The sequence below is a fragment of the Orbicella faveolata genome, unplaced genomic scaffold (assembly GCF_042242905.1).
Source record: "Orbicella faveolata isolate gen_17 unplaced genomic scaffold, um_ofav_v1 contig_25, whole genome shotgun sequence".
Taxonomy (NCBI): Eukaryota; Metazoa; Cnidaria; class Anthozoa; order Scleractinia; family Merulinidae; genus Orbicella; species Orbicella faveolata.
The window spans coordinates 21,798,647-21,815,085 of NW_028301553.1; the positions used below are offsets into that span (position 1 = coordinate 21,798,647).

At 38.9% G+C, this 16,439-nt stretch overlaps 1 protein-coding gene across 1 annotated transcript in view; it reads left to right on the forward strand.

Annotated features, from left to right (window-relative positions):
* Positions 1 to 15,560, forward strand: part of LOC110068321 (fibroblast growth factor receptor-like) — a 32,323-nt gene extending 16,763 nt beyond the window's left edge. Inside the window, exons 7-19 of the mRNA XM_089294305.1 lie at positions 981 to 1,004; positions 2,159 to 2,278; positions 5,083 to 5,101; positions 8,733 to 8,775; positions 10,228 to 10,540; positions 11,674 to 11,784; positions 11,877 to 12,067; positions 12,645 to 12,767; positions 13,757 to 13,827; positions 14,353 to 14,393; positions 14,492 to 14,588; positions 15,076 to 15,175; positions 15,303 to 15,560. Of these exons, the coding sequence (XP_089150431.1) occupies positions 981 to 1,004; positions 2,159 to 2,278; positions 5,083 to 5,101; positions 8,733 to 8,775; positions 10,228 to 10,540; positions 11,674 to 11,784; positions 11,877 to 12,067; positions 12,645 to 12,767; positions 13,757 to 13,827; positions 14,353 to 14,393; positions 14,492 to 14,588; positions 15,076 to 15,175; positions 15,303 to 15,371 (1,322 nt within the window). The 3' untranslated portion in view covers positions 15,372 to 15,560. The remainder of the gene's footprint in view (positions 1 to 980; positions 1,005 to 2,158; positions 2,279 to 5,082; positions 5,102 to 8,732; positions 8,776 to 10,227; positions 10,541 to 11,673; positions 11,785 to 11,876; positions 12,068 to 12,644; positions 12,768 to 13,756; positions 13,828 to 14,352; positions 14,394 to 14,491; positions 14,589 to 15,075; positions 15,176 to 15,302) is intronic.
* Positions 15,561 to 16,439: the final 879 nt, after the last annotated feature.

Genomic DNA, 16,439 nt, shown 5'->3' on the forward strand with positions numbered 1-16,439 from the left:
CGTTAAATGGGTGGGGCCCGCCTGGGTCCGCCGGACTTTTCTTAAAGTTCAACCATCGAACAAAAGTTTCACACAAAAATAATATATTATATTGATCCCTGTTACCCTGCAAATGACCAAAAGAATATTCATGTCAAGAACGTGTGATAAACAAACGTTTTCAAGATAGCATGATTTCCATTGACTAGTTCTGATGCAAAAATGCCTACCTGCACTTGAAGTGGCTCAAAACAGTTTCCAACACTTAGATTTGGATGGGTCGTTATAACGACTCTTTATCACTTTATGATACAATCATGGCATCAAAAAACTGCCCAATTATTGGTGAACATGTTGGTATCATTTTCGTGACACAATAGGTTACCATAGCAACAGTATGACCTCCTAAAAACACCCTTAATTACAGCTTTAGGGGCTTATAATTCAAAAACGGCACGATGAAATTTTTTTTATATTATCAACTTTTGATACGTATGATAAGACAACTTTTGGCAAAGTTTAAAAAGATTCTGTACATGGGGTTCAGAGCCACCTTAAATTTTCAAAAATTTATTCTTGCATAGGCACCTTTCTCATATAAAATTTGCAAGTAGTTGAAACTGGAAAACCAGAGGTACATATTCCAAGTTTATTTTTCGTTTAAAGTGTGTCTAAAAATGTGTTATAAACTCGCTGACTGGTCAAACCAACTAAAGGAGTAGTTAATAGGGCAGGATGTCCGTGTATTCCCTGCATTACAAAGAGAAACTTTGGAGGAGAAGTCCTCTGAATCTATGTTGGAGGTGTACTGCATACTTATCAGATGATGTAAAATCAATACCAACTGTTCCCTGTTTGATGTAGTCTGATCACATTTTATCAAATCGGTTACTTTTCTTTCCAACTTGTCCTTCTCTCCAGAATGTTTCAAGATTGATGTCTCTTAGGGTTAGGGTTAATCTGTTTCGTATGATTTCTTTTTACAGTGTATTCTCTAACAGCAGCAGGAACACGACCGCAATCAGGCAAGTACCGATGTAGAGTTTTTCAATGCAGAGGGGGGAAGGGAGAGGGAGGAGGGGGACGCTTATTTAAAACCAGGGCTCCATTTGGGCCAGGCGACATTTTTTTGTACTCTCATCAACCGGATGCAAAGGTCAACGCGAACACAAAATTCAGATGTCATGGCATTTGGACACCATCTTTCCTGCTCAATCATTTCTGCTTTCAGATTTAATTTTAACCTGGAGGTCGCTGTCTTCCAAAGCGGTTTATTCCTTGACAGGGTTTTGGCAAAAACGAGGCAACCTATACACCGAATGCAAATATGGCGGACCACTTGGTCGGCGCCCAGGCTTTGAACTTTTGTTGTGACAATGCTTTCCTAGAAAAGTCTTGCCTCGTCGTCAATCTGGTCTGTTTTATTTCGCTGTGCGTAGGAGTTGCTGTGTTTCTGAATGCCATGAGAAGGGATAGAAATATTCCACTGTTCACCTCCAAGGGATAATAGTGGATCAATGGAATTCGTTGAGACGAAGAAACGGAGTTCATGATCGCCGCGGGAACTAAAGATTGTTCGGTACATTTCAGGATAGAAGGTCTTAGAAAAATCGTTTAAATGACGAGCTTATGTGGTGTCTGATGGAGTTCCAACACGATTTGCGTGGCCAGTGCCTTCCCCAAGGTAAAGAAAACCTTCTCTTGAAAGACATCCTCTGTCTCAAAGCAAGACTTTTCTGGGGAAGCATTGTCAAAACAAAACATCAGAGCCTTACTAGTGTCGTCTTCATGCTACTCGTCCCGGGCGCCGACCGAGTGGTCCGCCATATTTGCATTCGGTGTATGAGTCTTGAACGTGCAAAAATTGTTATGTAGACCATATTGAAGTATCGTAGCTCAAAATCTCCTTGTGATCTCACTGGAAAATTAACCGAGACCACCGTACACCCCTAGTTTGTTCAAATCGGGATCGATTCGCATTCTACCCATGTACTATCAATATTTCATCAGTTCTTTGTACGTGGGGAGTATAGTACGAACGCCTCATCGGCTTTTGGACTCTGGTTTTGACCCAAAACCCTGCAGAGGCAATTACTTTGGGTATAATTCCGGTTGACTGATTCTTCAAACTCAAAGGTTAAGTTCAAATACGTAGCCTAACGCTTTTTCTGTTTTTAAGATGCCAACTGGAGGAAACAAAGACAAATTCTTCACGCCATTTATTCAACTGTCATTTGTCTCCTTGTGGTGGTTGTCATTGGTCTGGTTATTCTGCTGTGGAGAGGACGCTATAACAAAGGTGGTATTCTAAGGTCTTTCATCGATTACACTATGAAACATTGCGAAAGAATATAAACCTTTTTGTTCAAAAGGAAGGACGACATTTCAACGTTGCCTAACGCCATTATCAACTTAAATTGATTAGACATGAGAACGAATTCAATTCAGCTCAATTCAATTTCGAGTTAGCTACTACCGCAGTAAAATTATTGAGGACTTGCCAGTATAATATATTAACTAAACTTACCTTAACTTAACTTAAAAAAGAGTACAGATATAGACCCTTTTCATAAATGGCTGCCAATTTAAAATTCTTTTGTATGCATTTAAATTAGCCTCACTAAACTCGTTTGGGAGTAAAAATTCTTTTGAATTAGCAACTCAAAAACGAGGTTAGTCAGGCTGATTTTAATACTTACAAAAGAATTTATAATTGGCAGCCATTTATGAAAAGGGTCTATAGTGTAATATAACAGAAACTAATGAAAATATTTTTGTTATTCATATCTGGCTACTGAATTGATTGAAGGGCATGCATTTGATGTTAGCTGGAATCACTTCCTAAATTTTTGATTGAGGCCAGTACCTGAGATCTTGTTAAGCCATAATTTGTTCAGGAAACTAGTCTCTGTAGGTTTTGCTTGGAATCATACCTGGTGTAGGATTAGATCAGAGTAACTGGGATTCTTGCTATGGGGTCTTGTATTGTATGTACAAGAATATAAATATAAACTGAGAATTTCTACAGTACACGAATACAAATAAAACGAAGGTAAAAATAAATACATGCTAGTTATGCACGCTTTCTCGTAGTATACCATGAAATATCCCACTTGTATACATACTCGAATTTTATACCATGCCATAGAAAATACAGTGCCCAACGCAATCAACGCGACATACGTTGAGACTTTTAAGTGGCTTTGAACTGGCTTCCTTAGTATTGCCTATGATCTCAACGTTTTTAAACTCTTCCAAAATGTTTATCACATGTTATTGAATTTCATGACACAAAATATAAAGAAAGTATGATAAATAAAATTATTATAGTCAAACGCTTGCAAAATTTCGTACTGAGTTTGGAACTCTAAAGCCGAACAAAAATACATAAAGTTTCAAGACTCCCTCAAAATGTTAGTTGTTTAGAATTAATGAAAGAAAATAAAAAGAATGCAAGTCAAAAAAAGATATCAGTTTAATTTAAGGCTTGCAAAATTTGTACTGATCAGAGTTTGAAGCACTAAAACCGATATGAAGTACCGTTCTAAAGTCAACATCTTATGTATATCTCTATCAGACAGAAAAACACGGTCAAACTCTACTCCTGACTGCTGTAACTCAATCATGCGACGAAAACTTTTGAATTCTCGTTGTAGCCTGGCGTTGTAGTCAGAACACAAAGACTTCAGTCGTTTCTTTGAACTGGGGATTATCGCGTGATAATAAAGCAACAGTCACAATGATGAAGGCCGGAGACAACGTCTTGAAAAAGTGATATAAATTAGCTACAGCTGAATGTGTAGTAAACGCGTTCAATTCGAAATAGAAATACATGTACCAAGATTGGGCCTCCATAGCTTTCTCACGAAGGAGTTTCACTGCAGGAGTTCAAATAATTATAACTTTTTAGAAAGATATTTTTCAGTAGTCAGTGAATACAACTACTCCAAGCTGGAATGTTATCTATGACTTTCTTGAAACGTAACAGGTTTGATCGGCCTGTTAGGAGGATTCAGATTTCTTCTCCAGTATCGATCAAGTATCTTGTGCCACACTGAGTGATGAACATCTTTCTCGTTTAAGGATGGTGCCTACTAAATACAAAGGTTTTTGCGCCAAATTAGGATCATGCGGAAATAGTAGATCCTTGGAAGGGCTATTAGAATCCACAAGAGATAATAAGCCTTGAATCTCAACAAACATGCTGACATCAGCATTTTTCTGAAAAAAGGAGGAAAGGTTATTTCGTCTCAGATTTCCTTACAATTTGCCCTTACGTACAGAAAAGCAAACACATTGATAAAGATCTTAAAACTGCATGGTAAAAGGTAACATGAAAACCATTTTTGGTTTGTTTTTAATGACAAAATCTTTGCAACAGCGCTTTTAGCGTCTCTGACAGCCTTCCTCTGGTTCAAGCTAAAATACAGTCTAAATACCTTTTGCTCACAACCAGAAACTAATCACATGTTGAATACGCTTGCCACTTCCATTTCATAACATAAAATGTAGGAGTGACCACGCGTTTTTTAAAGTTATTGATCTTTTTTGAATACTTTTACGGCGCCCGTTACATTTTTTCCTGTCACCTCCCCGGTAAGTAAGACACTTGCGTATCTCGCACTTGTTTTGCGTGCGCACTACGCCGTCTGCAGGCACATGTTTACATTGGATTTCAGTATAATTTTCGACAGATAATAGCTAGTACGTTAACAGTTAGTGGTTAGCGATATGCTGCTATTCTGGTGTTCCTGGTTTAAGTACAAGTTCATTAAACTTGATTTGGTCACAGTAGGAAAATTTTGCTTTCATTTTAGTCGTGTACTTGGTAACGTCCGCGTGGTGCACTCAAACCAAACCTTGCATGATGGACAGAATGTGTGCACACTAACAAAAGACCGTCCTTAAGCGAGTTACATTTCTTTCTGGTAATTGCTCTTCCTATACCTAATTACTCGTGTGTCACATGTTATGAAACGTTATAAATGCTCCCAGTTTGTTCGTTGCGGGTGGCTTTCATCGGTGTACTCCCACTAATACATAACGGGCCTTGTGAGAGGTTTATTCTATGCTGCAGTTAACCATACTCTTTTCTGTTTATAGGGCCTGGTAGTACCACAGGGTAGGTAACATATGTCGTTGTCATTTTTAATTTGGAAAATATTATTTTCCAAGTTGTAGTGGTGGCACTCCATCACTCCTTCGCTCCTTCGCCCCTTCGCCCCTTCGCCCCTTCGCCCCTTCGCCCCTTCGCCCCTTCGCCCCTTCGCCCCTTCGCCCCTTCGCCCCTTCGCCCCTTCGCCCCTTCGCCCCTTCGCCCCTTCGCCCCTTCGCCCCTTCGCCCCTTCGCCCCTTCGCCCCTTCGCCCCTTCGCCCCTTCGCCCCTTCGCCCCTTCGCCCCTTCGCCCCTTCGCCCCTTCGCCCCTTCGCCCCTTCGCCCCTTCGCCCCTTCGCCCCTTCGCCCCTTCGCCCCTTCGCCCTTTCGCCCCTTCACTGCTTCACTGCTTCAGTCCTTCGCTCCTTCAATCCTTCGCTCCTTCACTCCTTCACTCCTTCACTCCTTCACTCCTTCACTCCTTCACTCCTTCACTCCTTCACTCCTTCACTCCTTCACTCCTTCACTCCTTCACTCCTTCACTCCTTCACTCCTTCACTCCTTCACTCCTTCACTCCTTCACTCCTTCACTTCCTGTTAGACATTTGGAAACCCGGGGGAACTCCCATATGAAAAGGTCAGGGATGAACGTCGGAAAATTTGAATTTAACTCCTAAAGGAGACTAATATGGGAGTTCTTGAGCTTCATTAAACCCCTTAAAGATACCACTTAAAACGGGATAGGTTCGATTACTAGCCACTGTTTAAGAAAGGATCCCGCGCGCACTTGTAGACCCGACTCGCGTACTCGAGAGATCAGCGCAAATCAAGCCTTAAAACAGAAATTAAATGAGAGTGTTTCTTTTAATTATTATTTCTTCGAGTGCACCCTAAAGGATACTTTGATAGCTAAAAATGTTGACGTTTCGTTGTCAACACCCTAAGTGAGACCAGAATCCTTGATTTGTACCCGTGCCCGACCTTTTCGTATAGGAGTTCCCCCTCTAGTTTCGAACATCCTCCATTTTAAGGTCGTTTCACAGTCGCTTGCACCGTGTCAAGTTAGTTATTATTTGAATTTCTGACGTAAGTGCTCAATATCTTACCGCAGAAATGCTCTGCATTGAATAAACTTTCGCTCGAACGTTTTTGTAAATAGAAGCTACCAGTAATTATATAAATAGCTTATTTCCCGAAGGTGCCCGCTCATACAGGTTTAGCCATACTCGATTGTCGAAAAAGAAGACATGGAAAGTCACAAAATTGACAAGCTGTATGAATTTTCGAATGATTCAAGCCGTGATTAAATGTGTTGGACGATCAACAGTCAAGAGAATTGAGCAGAATTCGAACGAAGTGTTCCGCTGTTTTTATTTATACCATATATTAAATAGATACACATAAATACGGACATGACGAAATAAGGAACAAAAAGTTGATAAATAGAAGAAACGACATTACACAAGGCTGTGAGTTCTGCAGTCTTAAATATCGCCTTGGAAAGGGAAGGAAAAAAGAAGAAAAAGTTATTACAACACGGGGTATTCGTATTTGGTCACCCATCCAAGTACGAACCCCGCCGAACAGGGCTTAACTTTGTTGAGCGGACGAGACGTGGTGCTACCCTTGTGGTATAGTGACTCTACACTGAAGGCATTTTTTTTTAAATTTCTAAGATGAGAAAAGGTAACAAAGAGAGAAAAAATCACTGATACTGGCTGGGAAAATAAAGACCAAAAAAATGAAAGGAATGAAAATGAGAATTATTATTGCTTTGGTGATCGGACAAGGAGCGGTACTTTCTTTCTAACTGTCTCGGTCTCTCGGACCGATAACTTCATGAATGTTTTCAACAGTGATACATCTCCTCGTGTATTCTCTTACCGTTGAGTTTTGCACTATTTCTTAACAATGCCATTGGACTTTAACTTTAACTTAACCTACTTTTTAAAACCTCAAGTCAGTGGCATCAAAACTGTCACTGTTTACAGACGATCCATTTTCCAAGTTGAGTGGCTCATAGCCACTTTGATCATTTATCAAGACCAGTTGGTCAATCTCACTAACACTGGACTTGTTGTCTCTTCGTTATTTGTGAGAGTGATCTTTCTCTGGCACGCGTGTCCTCCCTTTGACCAATGAAAACAGCAGAAAATATTATTTCCCACGAAGTTTAAAGGACAAGGTCACTCCAAAAAGGTTACTTTTTTGTTTCCACCCATGACAAGTAAACATTGGGTTTTTCCACTGACCGCAGTTTCAGCCTCTAAAGTACCTGCTATCCTGAAGAAATTCGTCTTGAATGAAGCCGAAAATTCGACTTTGGACGTGGCCATTTTGAAACTGTACTTGGTAGCGAGGCCGTTTTTATGTGATGTCATTTCGTCCAACTCAAAATTGGTGGGAAGCAGAAAAACCTGCAGTTGATATGGCATCTTTCACAGTGTCAGCACAATGTATCTTTTCCAAGTAACTATCCACTTCAATATCTTCACCGCTATCATTTTCGTGGTTTGGAGCCCGTTTGGCTCAAAATAATATGGCAGCCATAACCTAGAGTGGTAGTTAAAAGGCTTTTCGGAAGCCATGGACAAAAACCCTTAGACGGAATGACGTCACAAATCGAGGCCTGGCTGCTTAGTACTGGTCAAAATGGCGGCAACGATGTCGAATTTTGTGCTTCTTTGAAGAGGAATTTTATAAGGAAAAGCTGCACTTTAGAGGCTGAAACTTCGGTGCCAGGATTTTATTAGCGTTGAAAAAAAAAAGTGTTTTATGGAATGAGCTCCAAATCAACTCTATAAATAGCCTACTCACGAGTGTGATCGCGCGTGTTCTTTAAAACTGAAAATGTAGACTTCTAGCATTGTAAACTTCTGATTGTAATGACTGCGAATCATGTCTGTAGCTAAGCTTAGCAATATATGAGTAAAATGGAAAAATCAATCGGTTTTTCTCACATGGGGTAGAACAACGTGCATACGACGTGTATCTGCTATCCTTACGTAATAAAACAGACACTCACTGGTCGAAACTAACCTGGAGCCAGCATCAGCAGCATTTCTAAGACATGACGTGAAAATTTTTAAAAAACTATACGTCTTTTTAGGAATATCTGGGCAGAAAGTTCTTTTTCTGGACGCATTTCGTTTGCTTGTGTACACCAGGTATACAACGGCTGGATTATACAACAAAATCTCTGTTTCTTGTATCATTTTGAAAGCGAATGTAGTAGGCTATGTTTCAACTGTTATTCCATCTGAAAACAACGGCCAGATTTTGTAGCAATGAAACCTTGAGAGGGGAAATGGCTGTTGACGAGGTTTTAGTAGTAGTATTTAACAGGTGGCCATAATTTCAAGCTGCATATTTCAACTGAGTTTTACGAGGGTTTTGATTTAAGTTTTCCTAAACACACTTAACGATTGAGAGTGATTTAAGGAATTATCAGTGATTGCTAACAGTGAGTCGACATTCTCTGCACACTACTTGAAAACGGCCAAATTGGTAGTCTTGATGGTAAAGCAGAAGTCATTTCATTTTCCTGTCTTGAGTTGTTTGTAACACTGGCTGTCCTTCTGCTGGATGTCTGCCATCCTTCATGCACATTTGACATGACGAGTTTATACATTGTTTATTTTGTGTTCTTCTCTTACAGGTTTGGTTACCAAAGGAAATACAACCAGAATAGTCAAATAACCGTAAGTGCTTACTAACATGCACCAGTTGTATAGTAGTGATTCACTCCATCCTTGCAGCATCACGATTGTCTTTAATTTACAAATTTGAAGTAAAGTAGGTTTTCACTCATATTTGTGTACGTTGTGCTAAGACTGTCGCATAGTTCTCAGTTCAGTTTTGATAGCATTTCGCTTTTCACGATTATTTCCAGCTGGTTTGTCAAATCATGATGATAAAAAAGGTTTTGTACCTGATTGGCCTATATTTTCTATGTTATATTTTTAAGTTATATCACCTGAAAATGACTTATGCAATGCACATCAGTTGATCATTACAGTCTATATCCTTAAAAATGCGCTCTAGGTTGTGACCAATTTACATTCCAACCCAAGTTCACGTTGCAGTAAGTATGCTTTGCAAAGGCTTTACCTCGTATTACCAACGCTTCACCAACTGCTAACCATGCGTTGTGATGTTACCACTACGTGTGTGAGTGATTTTGATAGCGGCAATCTTATCATATGAATTTGCACAAGACTGAACGTTTTGCGCACTTTTTTAAACTTGCTTCAATAACTTACAACGGTTAATCAATGATGCAACTTTGAAAATAAGAGATAACAGTTAACTAAATGTCTGATTTATCGCTTAATTATTTCGTTGAACTGAAAGCCTGGTAAAAATGCTCAGAATACAAAATTAATGTTAAGATTATGTAGCGTACTCGTGCCGAATATTTTTTTTATACTAGAAACGTAACAATTTAACTATAAAACACTGCAACGATATAGAAAAATTTAAAAGCATTTTGGTTTAAAAACGACGACGTTTCCACGTTCGCTTTACGTCATTTGTTTGATTGTTTAGTTTTTAAATGCTCTTCATTAAGGAATTGAGCCCTGTGTTAAATACACAGAAAGACTCAATTCGTGCCAAACATTTTACGTGACTCTTTGCGTGCAAATATTTTATATTGGTTATATTTAGCACTTTTGAGAATTTTTTATCAATTGTTTACCATTGATTTCTTTGCATCAGTGTCTCTTAGGAATTCTTAGTTTATTTTAAAATTTGTACCCTTTTTATGGGTACAAATTTTAAAATAAACAGTCAGTCATTTTTAAATAAACATTCAGTTGACTTGATAATGACGTTAAGCGAACGTGGAAACGTCGTCGTTGTTTTTAAACCAAAATGGTTTTAAGTTTTTCCATATTGTTGCAGTGTTTTAGAGTTAAATTGTTAAGAAATCTAACATTCGATAAATGGAATGCTGCAAGATATATTTCAAGACAGCAACTCCTATAAAAAGGAAACAGACCAGAATTTTAGCGTGGATAGTCCTGGTTTGACCGTTTTTTTGTACACTGTACATATATTACTAACTACGTACTGTCTCTGTACAGAGAATGTCATAATATATTAACAGCGAAATTTTTTGTCATAACCGCTACTGCTGTACCTTTTTACAGGATCACGTTACTGCAGCATACACAAACACATCGCCCAATTTGATAATAAGAGATGAAGCGTCTGCCACTTTACAGTCGCGCCGACCAGAAGACTTGTCTAGTGGAGAAAATCAGTCGAATCAAGTTAACTCGGACCAGGAATATATGCCACTTAATCCGGCAACCAAGTTACGGAACTGGGAAATCAGCCGGGAATATGTTCAGATCTCTAAAGTGATTGGAACAGGGACTTTCTCTCAGGTTGCTAAAGGATTGGCTTGGAATATCAATGGAATAAAGGGACTGACAACTGTGGCTGTTAAAATGCTCAAAGGTATGTGCATTACATCAGTGGGTGTGTAGAACAAGGGCATGTATAGCCCAGGGAGGTCTCTATAGTGAACGATTAATTTTCTTCAACCTTTGCAACTTGTGCGCTGCGACTTGCAATTTCAATTCAAATTGGCGAGATCTTGTGTCAAAGTCATCATCACTACCATCATCTTCATTTTGTAAATAGATTCCAACTCCGCCGCAGACTTTTGACGTACGATAGTTGGACCAAATTGTATCCAGTGATATTTACCCTAACCCAGGGTTTCGACACACCGATTACAGAAAATAATTTTTGCATATTTCTCCACATTATCTTAAATTTATCAAAATTCATGAGCAAGCTTCGTGCATTTACTTGCATTGTAGAAAAACTGACTTTGTTGTTTAGATCAAATTGATAATTGACTTCTTTCTTAACAACGTATTTACCAGTGGGCAGCCGAATAACAAAGCTGGAGTCGGGATCACGATAACTAGAGAGCGGATTACATAACTCGAGGTCCTCAACAGGGTGAAATAGAAGAGTTTCAAGGCGACCATTGTCGTAATTTAAAGGTTTGTGAGATAGCTCACCGAGAGCCAAATTTAAGAGGCAGTCTATGTAAGAGCGGAGCGGTCGATCTGGCTTGAAAAATAGATTTCGTTCATTTCTTGCTTGTTGGAAGGCATTCATGTGCTTATACTAAAACCGCAATCTTTTCGATCAGATCTTTTAAATTTTTTGTGCTTTAGGGAATTTTCGGTTCACCTGGACATATTCCACTCCTCTCATCACTTTAAGAACGGCTTCCACCAAAAACAAAGTTGCTCCATTGAAGGATTAGGTTCGCTATAACTAAAGCAAAATAGCTGAACTTTATTGATTGACATGGTTAATAGCAGAAGTCTCCATATAACAAACATTAGCTAGAAATCTATTCCCCTCCTGACTGGCGTTTTCTGTTATAGTCTGAATTTGGCCGCTGGCCTTCGACATTTCAAATCACTTGGGTAAGAGCCACGAGAGTGGCATAGAACTATTATCTATCCTCGTAAAAGTGAAATTAGTATTTTAGTTTTAATTTGACATTCGTACTCAGAAAGGAAAAATTAAAATCCACTTAGAAGTCATCTTTTCTCTATTTCTGATAGAAAATGCACCAAACTCTGATAGAAAGGATTTGCTTTCGGAGCTAGATTTGATGAAGAAACTGAAGCCGCATCCGCATGTCATCAAGCTAATGGGATGCATTACTGAGACTGGTAAAATTGAATAATTGTTGCTTTTATAGCTTCTTCTATTGAGAAAAAAAAATGCAAGGGATAACCTGCAATAATCGCATTCCTCTTTGCAGAACCGTTACTTGTTCTTATCGAGTACATACCTTATGGTGATCTGCTGGGTTACTTGAGAAAGAGCCGTGGTCTTAATGACACCTACTTTAAGGACCCGGATGTTAAACCCTGGACAAATTTGACGTCACAGCAGCTGATGCAATTTGCTTGGCAGATCGCTGATGGAATGAGTTACCTTAGTTCCATTAAGGTGAGAGAGGAAAGTTTCATTTCTCTTTTTTAAAGTGTTTTGAACGCCAAAACATACATTGAAATCGAGTGAAAGAACAAACGAACAAACTATATTTGTAAACCCGGCGGAAGATTATCGGTATAGTATAGAAAACGTATGTTTTGTATAAACTGGTTTACATATTTGCCTTGTAGTAGTCCGATGAAGAAATCCATGGAACCATCAGGACTTGTCTGACTTCCCTAACAATAACTTGAGAGGCGTTACCTTGGAAATAACGATTATATGGAACATTAACTATCTTACCCTTTATCCTTTCTAAGGTTTGCTTTTTTGATTTAACTTGTTTTAGTCAATGGACCCTTTGCATAAATGGCGCCCAAATTTGAATAACAATACTTTATACATCCTCGTTTTTATGTTTCCAGACAAAGGATTTTTCACATGATTGTGAGGCTTAGGATGTATAAGTATTGTTATTTGAATATCGCCGCCATTTATGCAAAGGGTCTATAGCGGAGTAAAGTGAGACAATATATATTCAACGTAGTAGGATACCAGATATACACCAGCATCGTACAATTGTTTCCTTCAGATAATCCATCGTGACTTGGCGGCCAGAAATGTTCTTGTTGGTGAAGGACAGAAATGTAAGGTGACAGATTTTGGGATGGCGAGGAATGTTCACCGAGATGACATTTACACCAGACAAAGTCGAGTGAGAAGTTAAACCTTTTGCCAAAGATATTTTGATTCAGTTTTATTCAACAGTTCAGTACATACTGATCTTGAGAGAGACAAAGAACCACAATATATAGATTTAGCCAAGCCAAAAAGCGGAACTCTTGATTCCAATAAGTTAACCTTAAAAAAAAAAAAAGATTGTTTTTCTTCCATTAGAAACTCAAAGATGATCACTTGTGAGCACGTAATTGTTCGGCGTGTGGTTTCACTATTATTTTATCCAGTTAATTTGGGCAAACAATACCCAATAAGGGTACTCAATTTTTCCAAGATTGTAGAAATTACGTCCCCAATATATCAGGGAATTTCCAAGAGACGACTGTGCAAGGAATATGTCGCAAGAAAAGTAAACAACGCGCCAGGGGTTAGTTCGCACCAAAATTTTTCCCTAGAACGTACTCCCTACTTCTCCCCCAGGGCAGTAACCTGACGTGACTAGTACCTGGACAGCAGTCAACTTCAAAAAAACACGCGACCTCGATGAGCTCGAAATTTGAGCCTGAAGTATGGTCACGACATACTGCTCAATAGATACCTTTTTTGACTGCTGTCAATCAACTATTACATGGATGTCCAATATCAAAGATGTACCTATGGTAATGTTGCTAGTCTCTTATTTTCAAAGGTATGGTTTAGTGTGCGGACGCACGGACGGACAACCAAAACTTTTTTTAGATCGATGAGTTAACAAATTTTCTAAGGTATGGGATTCCGCTCGCGCGCCCTCGGCGCAGGCCCCGCTATTATTTCTTTTCTTCATATTTCAGTTTCTCCTGTGTGGGTTGCTTATCTCGTTTTGTGAGGCCTAAAAGACACAAAATCAGGAGTTTGGGTAGTTCTTTCTCGAGCTTTCGTTCCGTCCTTACTTTTATGACAACATGATTTTCAATTTTGGCATTTGTTCCATTTTCTTGCCACAAGAAACTCGTAACTCGTAGTAACTCGTATGTTTGTGTAAAACAGGGTCGTCTGCCAGTGAAGTGGACTGCTTATGAAGGTTTACTTTACGGGACATACAGCACACAAAGTGACGTGTAAGTTACTTTTATTATGCAGTACCAACCATGGTACAAACTCTTCGCGTAAGGATACAGATTTAATCTGCATCATCTTAGTAAAAGTATCTTGCAAAAACTGTTTTTAACTTGTCGTTTTAATTACAGCATAAGATATAATGTACTTAAGTGCAATTTAATGGAGTTTACAACACAGCGGCCAGCGGCATTGTAAGCTACGCATGTGGAAAGATTCCATGCGTTTGACTGTTTGTAAGCCTCCATGCTCCCTCCTTTCCCATGCGCCAGGATTTGCCAGCAATGTGAGTATAGCGTGCTTCTAGGAGTTGCCTATTGTATAAGTGAAAGCGCATGAATGTCACAGAAACCCAACCACTTCTTAGCGATCAGGTTGTTGTTGTTTTTATTTTTATGAACGAATTTGTTCATTAAGGCAACCGCAGCATTTGTAAGACTGCAAAGGTTTTTGCCATTAAACTACTTTTATGTTAACCTAATCCGAACGCTATGAACGATTCATTAATCGTTTCTGTCAATTTTCAGGTGGAGTTTCGGTGTAGTTCTGTACGAAATATTTACCGTGGGTATGATTTTTCTGCCATTAAAATAGAATACTTTTATCAATTAGGCCCCTTATCTACATAGTCACGAACAATTTCCTGTTTATTTACTTTGTTCATAGGTGGCTCTCCGTATCCGGGGATTAACGGTCGGGAAATTGCAAACAAGCTCCAGCAGGGGTACCGGATGCCAAAACCTCAACACGTTGATCATCAGCTGTGAGTGTTGTTGCTGGTATCTACCTCAAACGTCAAACTTTCCTTTTTTCATATCTCTGAAACAATCATCCACAACTGAGGGGCCCTTGTGTTTGTTCAAAACTTGCTGGTCGCATGCTTATCGCAATTTCAATCGCATCAGTTGACAAATTAGCGGTATCGGATTTTACCAGTTTCAGTTATGGTGCCAATACCTTTTGTGCCACAGACTCAATATTTCTGGTTCGTCAGCGCAATTTTAACCTAACTTCTATTCCAGACATAGAGTCGAGGTATAGTTAATGTTCAAGGATTTTTACCATCTTATCTTGATTCTTTGCTGTCTCAACTTTGTTCCCGAAGATACCCTCAGAACGATGCCATCCGCAAAACGTTATCCAAGTTATATTTATGCCATCAGGGTCCATTACCTGTAACGGACTCCTGACATCATATAGTGAAATAATTCCGAAACATAACGCTGTTGATGTTGGCCAATTCTGTTTAGTTACCAGATTATGCTGCAGTGCTTGCAAGAGAATCCAGACGACCGACCGACATTCTCCATGCTTAAAGACACCGTCACTAAACTGACGCAAAATAGTAATGTATGTTTCATCCATTACTTCATATTATCTTTCCTTTTAGCTTAACGTTCAGCTTAATTCGGAAAAAGTGTGAAGGAGTTGTTTTTCATAAGTACTGATTAACTTAATTTTCACTTGTCTTTTTCAGCACACGTATGTCAACATGAAAGAATACGATACCAGTTTGTACTCAAATGTTGACGACCTCGTTATATAGGAGTGAAGACCGTTAATAAGCTGTTGAGGACCCGAGCAACAATGAGAGTTTGACGTCATATTTTAGCAGCAGATTTGCCTCGGTAATTAACAATTATTTATCGAAGTGGAGGTGAATATTAAGCAGTTATCACCTGTACTGAGGTACAATAGATAATTGTTTCAATTGGCAAAATAGCCGACCCCAAAATCACAGAAAAAATACATGACAACATCAGAGGACCGACGAGAAACGTTGCAGCTTACGTTGTTTCATTGAATTAGGTTGTTTTACTGTTCGTTTTTATCGGCAAATCGTACGTAGAGTTTTATACAAGTTCTACTGTTATATTTCGTGCTTAATGTAGTTGAGAATTGCAGTTGAAAATGATCTGCGCCTTTAACGAGATACCTCGCACAATTGCGAATAACAGAAAATTATATAACGTCTCAAACAGCCCAAGTTCAATATATCAAAATTCTTACATGACCCCAAGGCTTTCTGCCCAAAAATGTAAGGTGGCTCCGGCCTCAAAATCAGAATTTTTTTATGACCAAAAAAACTCACATGACACCATCAGAGGACCAACGAGAAACGTTACAGCTTGCATTGTTTCATTGAGTTTGGTTGTTTTACTGTTCGTTTTTATCGACAAATCCCACGTAGAGAGTTTTATGCAAGTTCTACAGTTATATTTCGTGCTTACCTTAGTTAAGAATTGCAGTTAAAAACTGCGCCTTCAACGAGATGCCTCGCACAGTAGCGAATAACAGAAAATTACATAATGTCTCAAATAGCTCAAGTTCAATATATTAAAATTCTTACATGACCCGAGGCTTTCTGCCCAAAAATGTGAGGTGGCTCTGACCCCGTGGACATAATTTTTTTGAAACTAGATCAACAACGCCACATTATGCTTTTGGCGATTGCGTTAAGATTTAAGCCGTTTATTAGGCAATGTATGAAGAATGCTTCGAAAATTGCTCTAAATGCTACTTGTAGAAAATAATTTAAATAAAAGTAGCTTACGTTATGTTTGTATTGTGTTATTTTGATATTCCCTAAAGTATTAATCATTTACTCGAAACA